This window comes from Arvicola amphibius, chromosome 9 (assembly GCF_903992535.2).
Source record: "Arvicola amphibius chromosome 9, mArvAmp1.2, whole genome shotgun sequence".
NCBI lineage: Eukaryota > Metazoa > Chordata > Mammalia > Rodentia > Cricetidae > Arvicola > Arvicola amphibius.
Window position 1 is genome coordinate 25,025,662 of NC_052055.2, and position 20,644 is coordinate 25,046,305.

A 20,644-nucleotide genomic window follows, 5' to 3' on the forward strand; every position below is an offset into this window, starting at 1 on the left:
ACTGTCCCATGATTGAGAGTTAATATCTAACATCATATCCTCAAAAGGCTATCACTGGTACTCAGTTTAATCCCTGACCCCCAACAACTTAAAACATTTTTAGGTGTTTGCTTTGGCATCTGTGTGAGTGTATGGCCTGTGTGTATAGGTGCCCATGGAAGCCAGAAGAGGGGCGATATCCCCTGGAACTGGAATTATAGGCAATTGTGAGCTACCTGACATGGTGTTGGGAACAGAGGTTGGGTCCTCTGGAAGAGCAGTAAGCCTTCTTAACCACAGAACCTCCCTTCTAGCCCCACATTTAACCTTTTCATTGCTTCCATGCCCACCTGAAAGTAGATTGTGTATTGCTTTAATAACATGTCTGTTGTTCCCAAGCAGAATGTTCCCTCCATGAAGAAAACACTTTTGTCAGAATTTCTCTGGGATACAGAACAGCTTAGGCACAGTGCAGGGGCTCAACAAATATCAACTGAGGAATGCATAGATATCGTAAGGGTTATGAGGCCCTTGTGTTAGAACTTAAAATAATACTTGGCCTAATACAAGCTTAGATTTCAAAAAATGTAAGTTATTAGGCCCCCAGTAACATCAAGGCTCTATTTACAAAGCCCCTTTTCTAATTTATGTGGGAAGAATTTTGGTCTCTTGCATATAAGAGGTGATTAGTAAGAGGGTGGTAAATGAGGAAAACCTCAAATTGTGTAGTTGATCTTGTGTATTCAAAGACCAATGAAACCATCCTTGTTTTAAAAAAAATTAAACCTTTTTATTAGTATATTTATTTTATATATAAAAGAAATACAAAAAAAGAGAAAGAAACACAAAGAAAACGCTTTTATGGCAAATCAGATTTGTCGGTGCCTTCAGCTTGTGCTCCAGGCTCCGGCCCACTGGGTGTTAACAAAGTCCGCCGGTTGTAATGGCCTTTGATGATGCCTGTGTTGCTGTTGTCATTGAGTAGTTGCTTCTGCCTTTGCCGGTTGAGAGACTGGACAAGACCAAGGACAACTGCAGCCAGAGAGTATTGCCCGGGCAGTCTTCTTGGGGGCAAGATGAATGGGTTGGGTTGGACTCTTCCGAGGAGAAAGTACGTTTTGATTTTTCCTTCTTGCTCACTGATGCCCTTCACATAGATCTCTCCTCGATAATCAAAGGCAAAGCCCTGGTCCTTCAGGATAAGATAAGTCTCCTCTGGAACTTGGATCCGGCCACTCACCCCCGTGCTGTCCATTCGACTTGCTAAGTTCACAGTTTTACCCCAAATGTCATACTGTGGTTTCTTAGCGCCAATCACACCTGCTACCACTGAGCCATGGCTGATGCCTATGAAAGAACACAAAAGAGCAAGAAGTAAGGTAGAGGAAGGGCAGTTAGGTATCTGGACATACCAGGGAGTAATAGGTATGTGTGTAGTCTCTTGGGGAAACAGCACAGTCCAGTTCCTACCTCAGTGAGTTATCTGGGTGAGTTGTTTAACTTATGTGGACCTCACTTTACCTGTCTATGGGTTGGAATATGAATGGAAGTTTATGTGAAGTAATATGAGCAAAGCCACTGCCAGAGAGTGATCAACAGAAGAGGCTTGATCCCACATGCACATACACTTATCTTGGATGTGGGAGATCAAAGTTCTGACCAGAACTCAGGGCCCTGGGATCTTTTGTGGCTTACACAGTGCTCCGAGACTTGGGAAGACCATTTCTTTCTTTGTTTTCGTCTAAGTCTCCAACACTATTCTCTCAGTCCATGGCAATGTCTCCTGTATACCTCTTGTCCTCTTGAAACTCACTTTCCCCACTGCTATAGGAAGGGAAAGGATAAAACCCATGTTCTTTAGGGTTATAATCCTTAGCTTCTTTGGACTTTGAACTTCTTTTGCCTGGTTTGCCAGCCTATTTCATCCCCTTTCTTCCCTCTCTACCATGCCACACTGAACGGCTAATTTCCTCACCTGGTAACCGTGTTCACCTTGGTACCGTAGTCTTGTTTTTTGGTTTTATTTGAGCTCTTTGTGCCCTGCTCCAATCCCCTTATTTATTTGGAAATGTTTTTAATGATTTTAATGTTAGTCTCAATGCTTACTCCTTCAGGAAATCTAGATGACACTTCTAGAAACGACAGCATTTCACTAAATGTGCACTGTGCACATCTTTCTCTTCTAAGAAAGACTTTCATAATTCTATAAACATTGGCTGGGCATCTGATATGTGAGATACTGGTGGAGTAGGGGAGGCAAGAAGACATAGGTTTGTCTCCTACTGGAGAGACAGAAAGTAATTTTAAAAGCAGGTAATATAATATTAGCAGATAATGGAAACAAAATCTATCTGTGTAGGACTAGGAGACCAGAGACATTATACTGTTGAGTAGAGCAGTTTGGAAAGACCTTCTGGCCAGAGGCCTGAGGAAAGAGATAGGACTAGTGTTATAGATAGCTGGGTAAGGTCATTCTAGGCATAAGGAAGAATAAAACACATCTGTACACAGGCACTACATGCCATACTCCACATACATACATATACTATGTACCATACTATACATGCATACATACACATTACACACTCTACATTATACCATACAATCATACATACATACTATATACTACATTATACATACACACATACACTACACACTATCTAGGGCACTACACTATACACTACTACACTATACACTCAGACACATACACTGGGCATTATACCTAACACATATTACATATCCATTTAGACATTACACACTATACACAACACATACACTGGCTGGAGAAGACGTAGGAATCACAATGACAATTAGCTCTTTAAAACCTTGAGAGACATTATGTCATTTGACTCTCATATGATTTCTATAAGGTCACAGGCAGTAGAGGTGATCATGCAGGGTCTAGCCAGCACACGAGAAAGCTGAGGCTGAGAAAGTCTTGGTGTTGTGCTCAAAGTCACAGAGTTGGCTATAACAGACATGGGACACAGACTGAGATGCTCAGTCCAGTGGGGATTTAAAGCTTCTCATTCTGAAGATCGATGAAACGACGCTGGCTGTTTAATATGTCACATCAAGGGGTAGCCCTGATCTCACCAATGTCTTTGGAATTTACTTAGACCATTTCTCTTTTCAGGGCTAATATTCTTTTTTGATTCTTGGTTCAGTTGTGAAGTCAATGATTTCAGAATAGGACAAGAGATTGATGAGAACTGCGGGACCAAGCCTTCAAACATCCTATCCGTAGATCAAAACCATAAATATAAATCCTTGTTTCAAAGAACAAAAGCATGTGGCATTCCTCTGATCTGAGGAACAGATATTGCTATTTCTTTAAACCTCCGCCTTTCTTTTCTGGTAGGCTGCTAAGGGAGAATCTAATGAAATAGAGTGGCCCAAGAGGACAGCATGAGGACAGCAGCAACAATTGTTTTCAGCTGTCATTGGGTAGCCCGAATGCCGCTCCTCTCAGAGTCAGGCTCATTGAAGCTGCTGCTGGCATGACTGATGGCTGTGCGGTGTGATGCTAGGCTAGTGACTCTGTTTTAGGATCGAGTTTCTTCATCTACAAGACTCAAATGTGAGCTAGAGCTGGCGCTCTCAGCCTGGACTTCTGGAGGCTCCTGAAAGCCCAGAAGAGATGAAGGAGAAATGAACAAATCATGCGAACACGGAGGATTATTATTCACTCGCAGTGATGACTGTGTGGCTACTTTGATCAAGGAGTGTCTGTCCCTGCCATGGCTGAGAAACTGCTCCTTTCTGCCTGTTTCTGGCACAATACAGTGTGTGATAGCCTCAGATGTAGAATCCTGCTGTTGTCTGAGCTGTTATCCAGAAGAAGCAGTGAGCAATACATTGACTACCAGCTTTGAGCAGCATGAAAAAGTCAGAATTATGTGATTCCTGGGTCATTAGCTGCCTTTCTAAGCATGCCTTTATATAGGTGGCGAGGGTGCTAGACAGATATGTTGGAGAGGCCAGCCTAGTGTTTGCTTTGTACTTCTGCATGGAACAGAATACTGCCTCGCTGCCAGCATCTAGGACGAGGGAGTCCAGAAAGGCCTGAGTTGACTCTGTTCCTGTCCTTGTCAGGGTCATATAGAGTCTCATGCATTTTGCAAGCAAAAGCTCTCATGGCTGGATGCCCAGGACAGGGAAGGGCCGATGGAACAAAGACACTTGGCTCAGTGAGGCCTCCACCTCAAACTGCAACTCACCAATTCGGAGTTCAAAGTTGTTGAACGAATGCTTGTTGATCTCCTGTATGCTTTCGGCCAGGGCAAGAGAGAAGTCAGCCAGGGCACACAGGTGCCCCCATTTATCATCACATTGCTGGAAAAAATATGAGAGGAGGATTCATTCGGGGTTACAGACGTTTGATATCTCCAGCAAAGGTTTTGCAATCTAATCCCAAGTGCACACTCCTTTTGGAGGAAACAGCTATGCAAATGAGCCCTTACACTCTCAAGCCATCAGTATCTGAGAGGCACAAGATCACAGAAGATTCAATTAACACTACAGTGTGTGGTCGTCATCACATCTTTCCTTCACATCGGAAGCTTGCTGCATTATGGATTCTTGAGTATGCACACTGCTGTGCATGTATTGGATCAACACCCAACTGAACATGTTCCTGTCCTTGTATGTGGAGATTATCCAGTTCCCAAACAGTGTCTGTGAGTGTGAAATGCTCACAGCATCTGGTTAAGGGACTTGCCCATGCATATTTGTGAAATCTCTGAGAGACGTGCAGAGTGAGCCTCTTTACCACTGTTTCCAAATCTGTAAAGCGAGGCAAAGCTTGTTGGTCCTGTTCACCTCTTCATAGTTGAATGAGATTGTGTGTGAGAGAATTTGGGACCCTACAAAGATTAGTAGTTCAATCAAAGGCCAAGCGTCAGATAAATCTGGTCCTTGTTGTATTCAACATTGTCATTTGAGTTGTAAAGAAGCAAAAAGATAAAATAGAAATAAATGGGAATGTTTGTGTACAATAAAACTTTATTTACAAACATTGGTAGTGGGTAGGATGTGGCCTGGAGGCACTTGTTTTCTAACTCCTGTACTGAGGGTCACACTTGTAATACCAGTGTGGGTTCATCTCACGTAGCTGTGCTTAGAGTCTCTCCCTTTAATAAAAATATGCATAAGAAGCATAAGTGCAATCATGACTTAATGAGGACTTCATCTTTCCCATGATATTGACTCAAACTCATAACACCTGCTGAGTTCTTGCAAGATCACAGGCTTTATATGGGGAACAGGAAAGCTATCTCAGATAACTAACCCATTAGCCCTGGAAGGTAGAAGTTAGTATCCCCATCAACACTGGTGCCCATAGTTTACAAAGCTACTACCCAACCCCCCAACCTTCACCATCACCTTTACCACCACCACCACCACATAACAGCTTCTGAAGGTTAAAATGAAAGCAAGAAAAAGGAAACGGATAGGTATTGGGGGTTTTGTGATACCCACAGCTAAATCAGAGTCAAGGTATTTCTTTGCACAGATTTTTGTTCAAACGAACAGAGAAAATTAGAATGAAGCCTGGAAGATTTTTTAACAGAATAGCAGCACCTCATTCAGCAAACCTTCTTTCCCAAGAGTGAATGTCATCCTGTAACCATGAGAGCCAAGTTTAGATCTCCTTACCACTGTTCTTCAAGCCGTCCTTCGCATAGGACAAGAGGCAGGCACATGCACAGGTGTGGCCAAGTCCAAGGAGACCTTACCTGTTTCTCTGGTGACAGTCCTGAGACGGCCATGTATGTGCTGCCAATGGTCTTGATCTTCTCTATGTCTTGAAACCGGTCCTCCCCAAGCAGCTGCAATGGATCCAGGTCATGGTGTTAGTCCTTGAGTGCACACAGCTGTGTATACTCAAGGAGGCTCTCATAGCCTGCAGCTCCTGAATATGTGCCCTGCACTCACCATGGGGAAAGGCATAACTAAAATGGTTGAGTAGCTTTGATGTGACATCTTTTCTCTCTGAGGGTCACACATTCAATCAGTCAATCCATGTTTATAAGCATATACTAAGTGTCAGATGGGTGTGTCTAAATTCTCTTAACTGTTTCAGTGAGTCCTGGAATAACCAAGGGTATTTGATAAGCTTCAATAAGACATAAAAATGTTCCCCAATCAGTCAACAAATCTTTTGGGGTCTACTTCCAAGCATGTACTTAGGATGTTACCACTCTGACTTTTCCCTGGCAGTACCCTACTCTAAGTCACAGGTCTAAGGCACGGTTAGCATTCAATTGTGCCCACTGCTATCCTTGCCTCCTCTCCTCCAGCATAGAGGCCAGGTGATATTATTTATGAGTGAGTCAGAACATGCCCCTGCTTAGTACAGAGCCCTTTAGTGCCTTCTAAATCTACACAGAGCCAAAGTCAGTTTTCAGTGAGCCCAGCAAGACTTTATAGAGGGAAGGAGCCAAGAGCCTCTGAAAGTTAAAAAAATAGCAAGAAATGAATTCTTCCCTGGAGCCTCTAGATCAGTGGTTTTCCACCTTCCTAATGCTGCACTCCTTTAATTCAGTTTCTTATGGTGTTGTGACCGCCAATCATAAAATTATTTTTATTGCTACTTCATAACTGTTTTTCTGCTGTTATGAATCATAATGTAAACATATGATATGCAGGATATCTGATATGTGACCTAGAGGAGTCACAACCTACAATTTGAGAACCACTGCTCTAGAGGGAACACAGCTCTGCCAAGACCTGATGTTAGCACCTTTCAGTTCTCTAACACTTTGCCTCCTTTTAATACCATAAAATTAATAGGGTCTCAAGGGCTGGACTTGCATAGGCAGATGTGATAGATGAAATAGGCATGAGTTTATGTCTGAGGGCTGGAATCTCAGACAGCAAATGAATGGGCTGGATCCAGCCGTCAAAGCCACAGCTTTAAACCTATCCATATTGCTTAGCAAATTATAGACTCATGTGGTCAGAAAAAGAGAGAGATATATACAGTAAAGATAGATTCAAAGAAGAAAAAACCTCTAAATGGTTTACAGTGTGTTAAAAATATATGTAGGCTTGGGAGAGAAATGAAAAAGGTTAAAATCCTTAAAATAAAAAAGAAAGAAAGAGAGTAGTTGGGTGTGGTGGCCCACACCTTTAATCCCAGCACTTGGGAGGCAGAGGCAGGCAGATCTCTGTGAGTTCAAGGACAGCCTGGTCTACAGAGTGAGTTCCAGGACAAAGATATGCAGAAAAACCCTGTCTCAAAAATCCAAAAATTACAAAATAAAATAAAAGAAATAGAGGTTAATATAAAACCATGTAAAGATGAAAAATACACAAGGAGTCAGGATACTGTATGTTATTATGTTCTCTTTGAACTGTTTGAATGCAGAGGAAGGAACAACAGCTTCCAAAAGATATTTGTTTATAAATGCTGCTGAATTAATCCAAGATAGGTACTTTGAAAATACCTTGACTTCAAAATTGAAGTCAATAGGTATGTTACTTTAGAGAAAAGGTTTTGCTTTTGTTTCCACAGGAAATGAGAGGCTGTGGATTCATTCTAAATTAAGAAAAATCAGGTTTGATCATGGAAGATCACCTGAGAAATCTCTGGTAGGAACAGATGGCCCAGATGTCTACATCCAGAACAGATTCAAGACTGCTGCCTGAGATGATCAAGCCTCACAGGATATGCCAGTTATGACTTGATGATAATTATACATTTTCTTTAGGTCCCCATAAGATTATCAGTGCCCCCAACCAGCAGAAAGTAGCTTGGAAAACAATGCGCACATTCCCAAAAATTGGACTATGGATATTTTCCTTTGTTTAGAATGTTGGTTACAAGTTGTTATGGATAATGGTCACTACAAAAGCTAAACAAAGAATATTAGATTCAGAGTTCTAGTTCCTTAAAAAGGGGGGAAGGAAGTGCTGTGGGACAATGGTTTGTAGCCTGTCAATTGTATTTTAATAAAATGCTGATTGGTCAGTAGCCAGGTAGGTAGCATAGGTGGGACAACCAACAGGAAGTAGAGGTGGGAAATGAGAACAGGAGAATTCTGGGAAGAAGAAAATTTATTCTGCATTCCAGACCCAACCACAGAGCAAGCAAGATGTAATGAGAATGCCTCACTGAAAAAGGTACCAAGCCACATGGCTAACATAGACAAGAATAATGAGCTAATATAAGTTATAAGAGTTAATAAGAAGCCTGAGCTAATGGGCCAATAATTTTATAGTTACTGTAGACCTCTGTGTGATTTCTTTGGGACTTAATGACTGTGGGAACTGGGCAGGACACTCTGAGATTTCACATATATATGGTATCATAATATGCAAAACTCAGTAGCAGAGAGTAGAGTGGTTGTTAATAGTAGCCGTTAGAAAGCCAATGTGAAGTGGAGATATGGAGATATAGTTACAGGGCAGAATGTTTCAAGTAGACAGAAGGAGATGTTCTAGAGACCATTGCACACGCTAGTGACTGTGGTGATTTGAAAGAAAATGACCCAAAGGGGAGTGGCACTATTAGGAGGTGTGGCATTGTTGGAGTAGGCGCACCCTTAATTGAGGAAGCATGTCACTGTGGGAATGAGCTTTGAGGTTTCCTTTGGTCAAGCTTCACTCAGTGTAACACTCAGACCACTTCCTGTTGCCTGCAAGTATAGAGCTCTCAGCTACTTCTCCAGCACCATGTCTGCCTGCACGCTGCCATGTCCCACCACGTTCATAATGAACAAAACCTGTGAACTGAATGCAGTCACCCCAATTAAATGTTTTCCTTTCCAAGAGTTGCCATGCTTATGGTGTTTCTTCACAGCAGTAGAAACCCCAACTAAGACAGTGACTAAAGTAAATTATGTATTGTATTCCATCTTCAAGAGGTTACATTTTAAGTGTTTTTACCACAATGTGGGGGTGATAAATATGTTGATTGACTTAACTAGTCTACATTTTATACATTTATCAAGACATCACTATATTCAATGCAAATTGATGAAAATTGCAAAAATCAAATAATCTAATACATGTTTGTGTTTGAAATATACCCTAGAGTTCTGATGCTTAGATTTACCTCATCAAAGTCAGCGATGATCTCATTCAGCAAGCGCAGACATTCCACTCCCTGGTTGTTCATTTCTGTCTGAGAGTAAAAGTCTGCAAATCCGGGAATGGAAGCAAACATCACCCCAACAGCATCATAGGATTGTGAATATAGCTCCTAGGGCAGAGAGGAGGTAGAAATGATCATCAGAACTCAAGTTTTACAATGAGGCTATACCTGTACATTAGGACCTGGCAGACAGGAATCCTGTGGCAGGACAAAAACTATGAGAGTTCAGGCACGATGAGTTAGCACTGTATGTCTCAGGACCCCCAAGCTGCTATGACCAAATACATCAGTCTGGAATGATTATAAACCACCAATTTATTTCTTATGTTCTGGATGCTTGTAAGTATCCGGCAGACTTAGTGTATAATGAGGAACCACTTTCTGGTCCAAAGATGGTCCTTTCTAGCTGTGTCCACGTGTGCCTTAAGGAGCAAGGCAGTTTTCTTGAAACTCGTTAATAAGCACACTAATCTGGTTGTTATGGTTTGGACACAAAGACTCTTCCAATAGCTTCATTATTAAATCCTTGGTCCACTAGTCCCTGACTGGTGGATCTAGTCATTGAGAGGTACCCTGGATCCTGGGAGTTCTGTCCTCATGAGTTAACCCTTTTTGTATTGATAGGATGGTGTTATTGGGAGGTGAGGGAGAATAGAAGTTGGGACCAAGTTGGAGAAAGTAAGTTACAAGGACATGCCCAGAAATATATACCTTAGAAAACTTGGAGGGATAGAAATGTTCCAACCCTTGGATCATTCTCACATAATCATCACATGATTTATGATAATTAAAAAAATCATGTGGTCTTCAACCTCAGCTGAGCCAACACTTCTGAATATCGCATCTTGACCAGTTCTCTTCTTCTCAATGGCTGGTCTAGAGTTTCATCATTCGCCTTAACCCACCACATCACCCTTCTCTGGAGATGATCTTTCTCCTACCTCACTGAGAAATCTGTGGTTGGGTGTTAACTCTCCCTGGCTTGAGTCCTCATGCATACACGCACATATGTAATCATTCATCCTTTCCCCTTCAACTCTAGCACCTTTACCACCCCTGGTTTATGTCTTACTTTTTTCTATGTCTTACCCCTGCCTTCTCCATGCTGGTCCCCACTCTCTGTCTTTTCTAAGAGAAAGAACAGCATGCCCTGGATCTTGCAGATACTTGTGTCTGTCAACCAGTCTTTCCTTATCCTGGCTTTGATAATTTTTAAGCTATCTTTCTCCTCTGTCTATGGCTATTCACATCTCAGGTTGGAATGAAACCAGTGGAGAGAGTCATTCAAATTGGGAAAATCAGGGTACATGTGCCAGTTTCCATCTTACTGAGCATCCATGTAGCTCAGCATGCTGGCCACTCAGGATCTTGTGTCTCATGACTTTCTGTGAAATATCTTCTTTTCTTATGCTTGTCTGTTTAAGGATTTATTTTGTAAAAACCTACTGTTATTTTAAGCATTTTGTTGTGACTCAGTGAATGGTTCACCTTGGACATCTTCACTTGACAGATCTCATTTCTGCTCAACCTCTCCACCACTCACACAGAGCAGTTTCCAAGGTCACATTTCTAGATTAGTTCTTGGTCTTTGATCACCCTGGATTGTTCTCACACTCTGTAAACTCTGATGCTACACACTTAGTATTTTTCTCTTTAGAGCTCAGACTTCCTCTGTTCAGTCATTCTCTACTATTAGAAACACCAGAGCTGCAAAATCAACAAAGGGAGTGTCAGTTATTTTTGACTCTTTCTTGGTCCTGTCCTGTTGACCTTATTTTAGTGGTGTTGCTAATTTTAAAAGTAAGGCCCTTCCAGTGTCTTACCTGACCCCTAATAGGAAAGCTTCTTACTTGAGGGCTTCCAGCCTTGTTCTACTTGAAGGCATTCTCCATATGCTACCTAGAGCGATCTTTTAAAAGGGTAATGTGTGATATCAGACACTGACCACATCCCTCCAATCTTCACTCCCTCCAGTAGCCCAGAGTTGCCCTCAACGTGGAGTTCTAACACCCCATTGTAGCACATATTCATGACCTGACTACCACCTAACTCTTTAACCTACAAGGGTCTACAAGAAGTCCCCAATTCTTTGGGCTGCTAAAACACTAAAGCATTTCTACTTTTGTTTTTGTATTGGCATTGAACTCAGAGCCCTGCATGTTTGTGCTCTTCCACTGAGTTATATTGTAAGTCTGCTTTTCTACTTCTGTTGTTGCTACCATTACAGGAAATCCTCCCTGAGATTGTCTCACCCCTACTGTCTGTCAACACGTGTGGGTCTTGTGAGTTATTTCTTTAGCCACAAGAGGGCACTCCGTCCATGTTTCCAGTAGCTTTTAAGAGGCAGGGGATTAATATCCCTAAATCACAGGTCTCCACAAACAGCTGATGGGAAGTGGTGTTTTGCATCCTTCTCCTTCACCACTAGAGTCATGTGACTTTGAACTGCCAGATTCAGCTTCCATTGCCCACCTCGGTAGCTGATCTATCCAACAATGCTCCATAGATCAGTGTCTTCTTTCTCTTTCTTCCATTGTGTATTTCCTAGGGATCTCTGCCAGGGAATTTGCCACTTCTTAAGTTCTGGTTTTCAATGTTTACTTCCAGACAAAGCCAAATGAAGAGACAGACGGTTTCCGTGTCGCCAATGTAAATACATCCATCTCAACCACTTGTCCAATAATGGGAAATTTCCTTCTAGCCCGAGGTTAGCTGCTCAGTCAGATAACTTCCTGTTTCCTATCTCCACTAATCATGTAGAGATACGTTTTGCAGAAACTTCTGGGCTCTTGAATGGGGGCAGGAGGCTGAGCTTCATGCTCTCCAAGTGCTACAGGCAGCTGTGTAATACACTCCTTGCCCCAGCATCTAACATCTAAGTCTTTCTTTAAGCACGGATCCCAGGAGGGCAAAGCTATCTATACCACTCATTTTGGAGTGTCTTGTGCAGTCCTGCGATAGGAGGCATACCTTGTTATGCGTTATCACTCACAACTAGCTGCTGAGTTAATGACTTCTTGATCTTTTCGGGAAAACCTGAAAAGTACTTTCACATGAACCTGATGAGCTATAACAATCCAGCCAAGTTTTCTAATTATCTGCGTCTCGCAGACGAGTGAAGTGAGACAGGGGAGTTACCGTGTTGGGCCATGTAGCTAGCATGGAAGAGACAGGGTAGAAGGTTCCAGGGTTCCTTCAGCCCACATATCCATGAGTTCTTCCCCTCTCATGCATGGCCTGTGTCTGAGAAAGACACTGTCACCGATTCATCATCAATCTTGAGTTTGAAGTGTGAATCAATTTAGTTTTCACCCAAAGGGACACAGGCAGCTGGTGACCGGCTGTGCAGAGCTGCAGAGCAGGGAAGAGCAGCAGCGAATGGCTTCCTAAGGGGAGGCTGCTCATGACTTCATTTTAACACAGCTACCTCTTCCGTGACAGCTACGGTCTGATGTCCTTGGGGTTAGACTTTTACACATGTATTTTGAGGAAGTACAATTCAGCCCACACAATCTTTATTTCTATTTAAAGATAGAAAAGAGAAAATCTTACTCTCTGAATTCTACTCCTTAGCCAACTTTTTTTTTTTTAATTCCCTACATTTTAAATGCCTCCACTGTGCAAAATGGCTGCCCACTAGGGCTTATTTTTCATTTTTCAACTTTCTTTTTATTTATTTGTTGTGTCTTTGACATCATGCATCTCCATCACTATCCCTTCCTATCTGCCCTCTGTCCTTGCGATGCCCCCACCCCCAAAATAAAATAAAATTTAAGAGAAAAAAAGGAAAAAGTCTCATCATGGAAGTTGTGGTGTGACATAGTGAGGCACACAGTAAACACTTTTGTCCTTTTTTCTTGGCTTGCGAGTGTTCATTGCAAAGAGTCATTGGTTTGGTTCAAGGCCTCTGGTTTCTGCTACACTACCAGTGCTGGACCCTCACTGAGTCCTCTTGGATATCCTGTTTATGTTTTAGGACTGGCCCTTTTATATAATCTCATAGATCATAGATGGGGTGGATTCTGGGACAGGCCAACTCTTAATCTTGGTTCTGGTTCTGGGTAATTGTGGGGTTTGTCAACCCATCAGTTCTCCCCTGTCCTGACCACCAGGGTGAACTCTCCAGCATTACCCTGGCTAGTTCACCCCTTGCAGTGACGTACAAGGGGGCAGAGCCAGTTCTCTTACTTTCACACCCTCAGGGTTGGCTCCCCCACACCTGCACTGTCAGGGCCTGCTCTACCATGTTCCCCAGAGTGCTGGAGTGCTGTAGCTGATGAAGGCGGGGAAAACTCTCCCGCTCTTATGACCTCAGGGCCAGCTATGTCCCCTGCCACAGGCAATGAGGGTGCAAGGGGAGGGCATCTCTCTCCCACCCACAACACCATATGGCAGATGAGAGACTGGGCCAGCTCTCCCATGCTCACATTCTCGGGCTGGTTTACCTGCACCCCTATCAATAGGGTCAGCTTCCTAAACATTGCTTGCCCACTGGAGTTCAGTTCTAATAAATCCTAGCCCCTCCCATACCCTTCTCTTTCTTTCCATTTCTCAGTCTTGCCCGCATTCAGAATGCTCTGATTTCTTATTTTATTTTGCATGTGTTTGTGTCTATGTGATGTGTGCCGATGTTTGCATGCATGCACGTTTGTATGTATGAGTACATGTTTGCATGCTGTGGTCATGGGGGTGCAACAGATGTGTGGAGGCATGAGGCTGATATTTGGAGTTTCTACTCTTTTCACTGAGCTTGGTTCTCTCAGTTGAACTGATAGGTCAACAATGTGTCTGTTCTAACTCGTCAGGCTTCTCCAGGGATCCCCTCTCTCTGCACAAGTGCTGTAATTTTCATCATGCCTGTCTGGCATTTAAGTGAGTACTAGTTATCCAAGATCTGTTCCTCACACTTGCATGGCGGGTACTATACCTACTAAACGTCCTTCTAGCCACTGCTCTCATTTATTAAAATAAAATTATGGTAACACTGAGCACTTATATGCCAGGCACATCACAGAACACTGCCCGGATCATCTTATTTAATACTCACAATAACCGCTTGAGGCAGATATAATTAAAGTCTTTGTTTTATCTATGGGAGGATGAGAGAGGTTGAGGTTAAGTATTTTGCTTAAAACTCATAGTGATTAATGGGTAGAGCAGAGATTTATAACAGGAGAGTCTGACTCCAGAGCCCAAGCTACTAAATAATAATAATGTGTTCATTTGGGAATGATGGTAATACTAGCCATGATAAACATGAAGAAATATTACAACTTCTTAGCTCATTATTTGAACAACAAGTTGATTTAACGTTGTAGAAATCTATGATAGACAAAAATACTGAACTTGATGACATATGGATTCAGTTCAGCTCTTGACTGTTGCATCTATGGGAAGTGAGAAGAATGGGAAAAGGTGGGTGGGAGCCACTTCTCCTCTTGGCTGGATGCCAACTGGTGCAGAGAGTGTCTGGGAGACACTAGTATACACTAGTATCCATGAAGACAATCCACAAGCTCAGACTCTCAGGTGATGATGGCCTAGATACATACGAGGCCAAAATGGTATCCTTTGTTTCTTTTCTGGAATTAGAACCAGAATGGCTTGGTTTACCTATTCACTGGGTGACACAGAACATGGAGAGTGATGGGTCCCCATCTTCCTGAGGGACAGGAAGGGGAACCCATCCTCTTGGGCTTGCCATATGGGAGGAGAAATCTTCTTCATCTTGGACACAAAGAGGTCCTTGGGGAGATAGCATCAGCGATGCATGCCTCCGTCACCGCGGCTCTTCTCGCTATATCCACAATTAGATGAGGTGGAAGATTTTATAGGGACTTTTCCCAAGGAAATCAAGGCAACAAATGTAGGAAAAGAGATGATGACCCCTGAAGGTGTGGTCACAGGACCTTAGGCAGCAAGGTGGACTCTCTGACCTTCATTCCTTCAAGTGTGAAAGGTTTCTGACTGTTTCTCTACTTTGCACCTGGTCACAATGAAATGCTCCCCTCCAGTTTGCTATTGGTCCCAATGCACTGCAGCTGGCTGTGACCTTGTCACTGGTTCTGGTAAACTCCTTTCACCCATGTCCCTTTGGAGATGGGGTGGAAACAACTTTGCACAATTGCTGCCTATTGTGGTTAAAATTGAACTGTCCATAATGGGCTCATGTCCTGAGCCAGCCAATAGGATTTTGGGAAGTGACTGGATGTGGAGGGTCCTAACCTAACTGATGGGTCGATACTTTCATAGATTCGCATTGCAGAAAGTAGGAAGTGGGCCGTTGGGGATGTATCTAGACATGCATCTTATCCTCTGCTACCTACTTCTTGCTTTTTCCTAACTGCAGAAATAAATAGCTCTGCTTTACCATACTCTGCCTCCATGATGGTCCTCTGTGTCTCCATAGGCCTGGAATTCATGGAGATGATCAGAATGAACTGAAAATCCTGAAGCTGCCAAAACAAGTGTGTCCTACCTTAAGATGCTTTGATGTGGGATTTCCCTCTGTATGCTGTGAATATCATTGGTTAATAAAGGAACCGCTTTGGGCCTATAGCAGAGCTGTCGGGGAACAGAGCCAGGAGGGGAAAACTAAACGGAATGCTGGGAGAAAGGAGGAAGAGTCAGAGAGAAACCATGTAGCCTGCTGGAGAGAGATGCTAAAACTTTACCGGGTAAGCCACAGCCATGTGGCGATACACAGATTAGTAAAAATGGGTTAAATTAATATGTAAGAGTTAGCCAATAAGAAGCTAGAGCTAATGGTCCAAGCAGTGATTTAATTAATACAGTTCCTGTGTTCTTATTTTGGAGTTGAGCGGCAGGGAGCCAACAGGCGGCCTCCTTCCTACAAATTCTACTACAGTAGTGGAAACAAACAAACAAACAAAAAGCAACACACTGACCTAGGCAGCCTTGCTTTCTCTTTCCTGATCCCCACCATTTCAGTTAGATACATAGACAAAAGCAAGGTGGCGAGATAACTCAAGTTAATACGTAATGGACTCACCTAAAGAGATAAAGGGAGAATTAGGAGGCTCCAGTAAACCTCCTGGGTCTAAGGAGAAGAGCTACCATTTCTTTGGATTAGAAGAAATAAGAACAACCTCAAATCGATTTCACTCGGGAACAGCACAGTAGCTGGAGGAGGTATGTGGAGGAATACAGCCAGCCTCATGTGATTCCCAGGAAATAGGTGTTCTGACCTCACAGCTTCTTCTCACTCAGATCTCCTAGTGTCTCCCCTACACTGGCAATCTCCATCTGGGTGACAGAGCCTACGGAAGGTTATTGATGCAATGCACTTAGTTTACCCCTAACTCCACTCTGGGAAAATTAGAAAAGAGAGTGAAAGAGCTTGGAGAGTCATATGGAATGGATTCATGCAACCTACCCACCACCTTTAGAGATGGTGGCTTTATTTAACTCACTCTAATTAACTGTTTTCAGTGTGCCATCTGTTTCTTTCTATTCTGGGTTTGAAGAAGCTAAAAGCACGTTGTAAACTGTAGAAGGGTGGATGGATATAGAAAAGCTATAATCGTTTTATTGTCATCTTTCTCTGTGGGCTTGGAAGTACAGGTTTGGACTCTGTAGAGGATTCTGAACACTCACACCCACCCTCCTCAGTTCTGCATGCTGACATGGGGAAGCTGCTCTCCTCTTTTCTCAGGGAACTGTGTTGTCTGATACTTTCTGTGCCCAGGCTGCTTGTAACTAAGTCCTGTGCTTCTTATACCAAGTGAAAGCCAGGGGAGAAAGAATATCTGAGACCTGAGAATCTTCCCTGTCAATATTCATAATCTCTGTTCAAATGTCACCTTCTATTAGAGACTTTCTATGATCATACGCTGTGGGTTTTGGTGCACACTCCAGCTGAGGACCTAGAGTCTTGCACATCTCCAGGTCCTTTTTTTCCTTTCAGGATGACATCAGTCTCTCTTCTCTCTTTCCCAGGCACCTCACTGTTTTGATGTTTTTGACTGAAAAGCAGCTTTCTCTCATTGGCTTGGGGTTCTGCTCTGAGGTTCCTGTGCTTCTGCCTCTCCATCTGGTGGTCATGACTGATAAACATCCATGTTTTCTCTGCTCTACCAGCTGCCAAATACTCTTGCAGCAAAGTCTCAAGAAAACCAGGCCTAAACACTACTCCAGAAAAAGTCACATGTTGAGAATAGGTAGCTTTGATTTGTACTGGAGAGGCCCTTCAGGAGCCAAGTGATTCCAATTTGATATTCCAGTCATATTTTATCCTTCCCTGTTTTGTTCTTCTGTGGCTTAGATGGGACCTATCTCATTGTCATTTAAGGTCCCAAGGCAAAAGTCAACATCTTTGAGGGTCTTAGAGGTAAAATGAATGATAGGGTGTGGTTGGGCCAATTGGAGACTCTGTTATGTTCTCAAAGGCACCATACCCACAAATTATCACAAGCCAGCAATTCAGTAGCCAATGGTCTCTGTCTCAGGCAGCTGGCTCAGGCTTTTCTGAGAGATTGTCTGCTGTAACCTTATTCTAAGGGTTGCCAGCCCCTGGTAAGCTGTTTGCAAACCTTGTCAGTCCGGACTCTATGCCAATGCATGTTGCCTTTATATGGCCTTTCCAAGGATCAGCTGGTCTTGTTTGAATGCTTCAGCAAGACATCAAGGGCCAGGCATGAGGCTCAGTCGTGACCAAAGATGGCCTAATCTGTATCCTTGAGGGCACCATCTTGTGAAAATGAAACAGCCGGATTATTTCATCTTTGTGAGATTTCTTCTTGAGGCAGAGTCCGCAGATGGTCCCTGGAGGTCTGTCCATGGTGCTAGGCCTGTCTGTCTCAGAGAGCAAGGTCGAGTACTCTCACACACTAAACACAAGCGGTATTTGAAACACCATTCTTATTGCTCTTGAGTAATGTTCCCTTTAAAGTTACAGGAATAACACAATAGTTTCAGTGTTTCCATTTCTCATTGCTCATATCAGCACCGTTTTTGAGACCTTTAATTTTACCTGCTGTAGATGGAACTTATCTTCTCTCTGTCTCCCTCATCTTCTGGGCCTTCCATTAAGGTCTTACCTGAACTATCTTAGAGTTTGTGACCAGGTTTTGACCATAATATGTAGATTCATGTTCTAATCTATGCAGCTTGTGGGTTAGGCTATGTGTGGAACTTTCCATCCCATTTCACTTAAAAATGTTTCAAAGCCTTACCATAGCCCATAAAAGCCTGACTGACAGGCCCTGGCCAGGTTCCTGTCTAGACTACTCAATAATATACTTTCATCCTTGTAGTGAGTGAGTAGTGTTCTCACCAAATTTGTGTCCATTTGGAACTTCAGATCTTATTTGGGAGTGATATTTTTATAGATATAGTAACTAAGATGAGGTCATTCTGGATTAGAGTGAATCCTAGATCTAAGGACTGATGTCTTTAGAGGAAAGAGACTTATATCTTTACAAAAAGGGCTATGTGAAGATGCAGACACAGATTGGAGTGATGTTGCCACGGTCAAAGGAAGATTTGAGGGTCACCAGGTGATGTGGGATTCCTCTCTGTATTCTGTGATTACCATTGATTAATAAAGAAACTGCTTTGGACCTATAGCAGGGCAGAACAGAAGTAGGTGGGGGAAAACTAAACTGAATGCTGGGGAAAAGGCAGAGTCAAGAGATGCCAAGTAGCCCCTGGGAATAGATGAGCCACAGGTAAGACACAGCCATGTGGTGATACACAGATTAATAGAAATGTGTGAAATTAAGATATAAGAGCTAGCCAATAAGAAGGTAGAGCTAATAGACCAAGCAGTAATTTAATTAATACAGTTTCTGTATGGTTATTTTGGGGCTGAGTAACCAGGAACAAACAAGCAGTTTCCTACAACAACCAGAAGCTGGAAGAACCTGTGGAGAAGGCAATAAACTCTTAGAACTTTGGTGGACAATTGTTGCTGTTTCCCTAAGTAGACCTATAGCATGATCTTCTAAGAAAAAACCATTAATAAACACCTACCCCATGTGAAGCATTGTGCCAAGAACATACATGCCTCTCCACATATACATCTACCCTCACACTTCTATACACATATATGAATGCCATATATGTGTGTATGTCACACATATTTGTGTGAAAATACATATATGATAGAAATATTACTTCATGTTGTGGTGAATGAAATGTTTGTAGCACATACAACTTTCCTTCTATGTCCTGTAGTTATTAACTCAGTGGTATTAAGTACCTTCATTATGTTATGTAGTCATCACCTCCACCATAGAATAGTCCTCAGCATGCAAACTTGAGCTACAGCAACTCCACATTATACTCTCCTTCAATTCCTATGAACCATATTTCTGCTTTCTGTTTATGTATTGACATTGACATGTGTCTACATTCCATGTAAATGGAATCATACATAGTATGTGTACTTCTGGTAAACTGGCTTATTTCTTTAGCATAAGGCTATGCTGTTGTGTGTTCTAGGACATCTTTTCTTATAGATAAATAACATTTTTCTCCCCCCCTGTGTTTATAGGAAATATTCTTAATCTATGCATCCATCAATGAATCCTTGGACTGATACTTCCACCTTCTGATGTTTGGCTACTATAAATAAGGTCCTTGAGATCCTGTCTTCAATTATTTTGCAGATACACTTAGAATTGTTGGAGCTCTCCCTTTCCTTTCCAAGAGTATACATATGAAATATTATTATATTATATCATATATGTTTATATAAATTTTGATATATGCACACACATATATAAAATCCTGAAATTCCAATCCAGTCTTTAATAGGGATCTTCTATTTATCTAACAGATAAAGGGAGAGAGTGTGTAAATTTCATAACATCTGACATGTTGAATTGCTAGGCACCATGTGGTAGGTATGGTCTTTTTTCTTACATCTCCCGAGTGTAACAGTTTTTTTAGAGCTTGGGGTCAGTGTGGTCACCCATTCTCCACTAGCTAGTCATCCCTGGGCTCACCTCATTGTCTCTGTCTTTCTCCAGGAAGTGACGGGCCACATGGCTGGGTAAGATATTGCGCAGCATGTTTTCATTGTGTTCCCTCAGCTCCTTCATCTCGTTGATCTCCTCTTTGGCCTGTACTCGCCACAGGAAATCCAGGCGGGCTGTGTATTCCAGCTATAATTGACAGGAGACAAAGAGAAGCAGTAGGATCAGGTTTGCACATCTAGAAGGTGGTGGGGAAGGGTTTGCTGGGACTCGACACAGGCAAAATAGAGCCTGATTTTCTCACTGAAGACACAAGCTATCTGAGGATGCTCAGAGCTCGCAGGGATGTGCATCTGTTCTCCCAGGTGCTATCTGCACATAGATCATTTTCTCCAGTGTGGGATTATTGACAATACCCATGTCCTCTTTGGACTGTAGGTGGCTCATGTCCAGGAAGTTTTCCATTTGCTTGACATTACATTCTTTCTGCCTTGAACTGAATGTGTTCCCTGCCCCCAGCAGTTCATATCTTGAAATATTAATTCTTAATTCTTGATGGCATGTCTTTGGCAATGGGACCTTTAGGAAGAAGCTAAGGTTCAATGAGACCTTGAGGGTGGGATGC

At 42.6% G+C, this 20,644-nt stretch overlaps 1 protein-coding gene across 3 annotated transcripts in view; it reads right to left on the reverse strand.

Moving 5' to 3' along the window:
* Positions 1-838: 838 nt before the first annotated feature.
* Adcy8 (adenylate cyclase 8) overlaps positions 839-20,644 on the reverse strand; it is a 206,209-nt gene continuing 186,403 nt past the window's right edge. For all 3 annotated transcript variants that reach the window (XM_038342920.1, XM_038342919.1, XM_038342918.1), the window contains 5 exons: positions 20,050-20,208; positions 9,041-9,187; positions 5,718-5,810; positions 4,200-4,314; positions 839-1,326 (listed from right to left, as the gene is read on the reverse strand). In XM_038342920.1, the coding sequence (XP_038198848.1) occupies positions 839-1,326; positions 4,200-4,314; positions 5,718-5,810; positions 9,041-9,187; positions 20,050-20,208 (1,002 nt within the window). The remainder of the gene's footprint in view (positions 1,327-4,199; positions 4,315-5,717; positions 5,811-9,040; positions 9,188-20,049; positions 20,209-20,644) is intronic.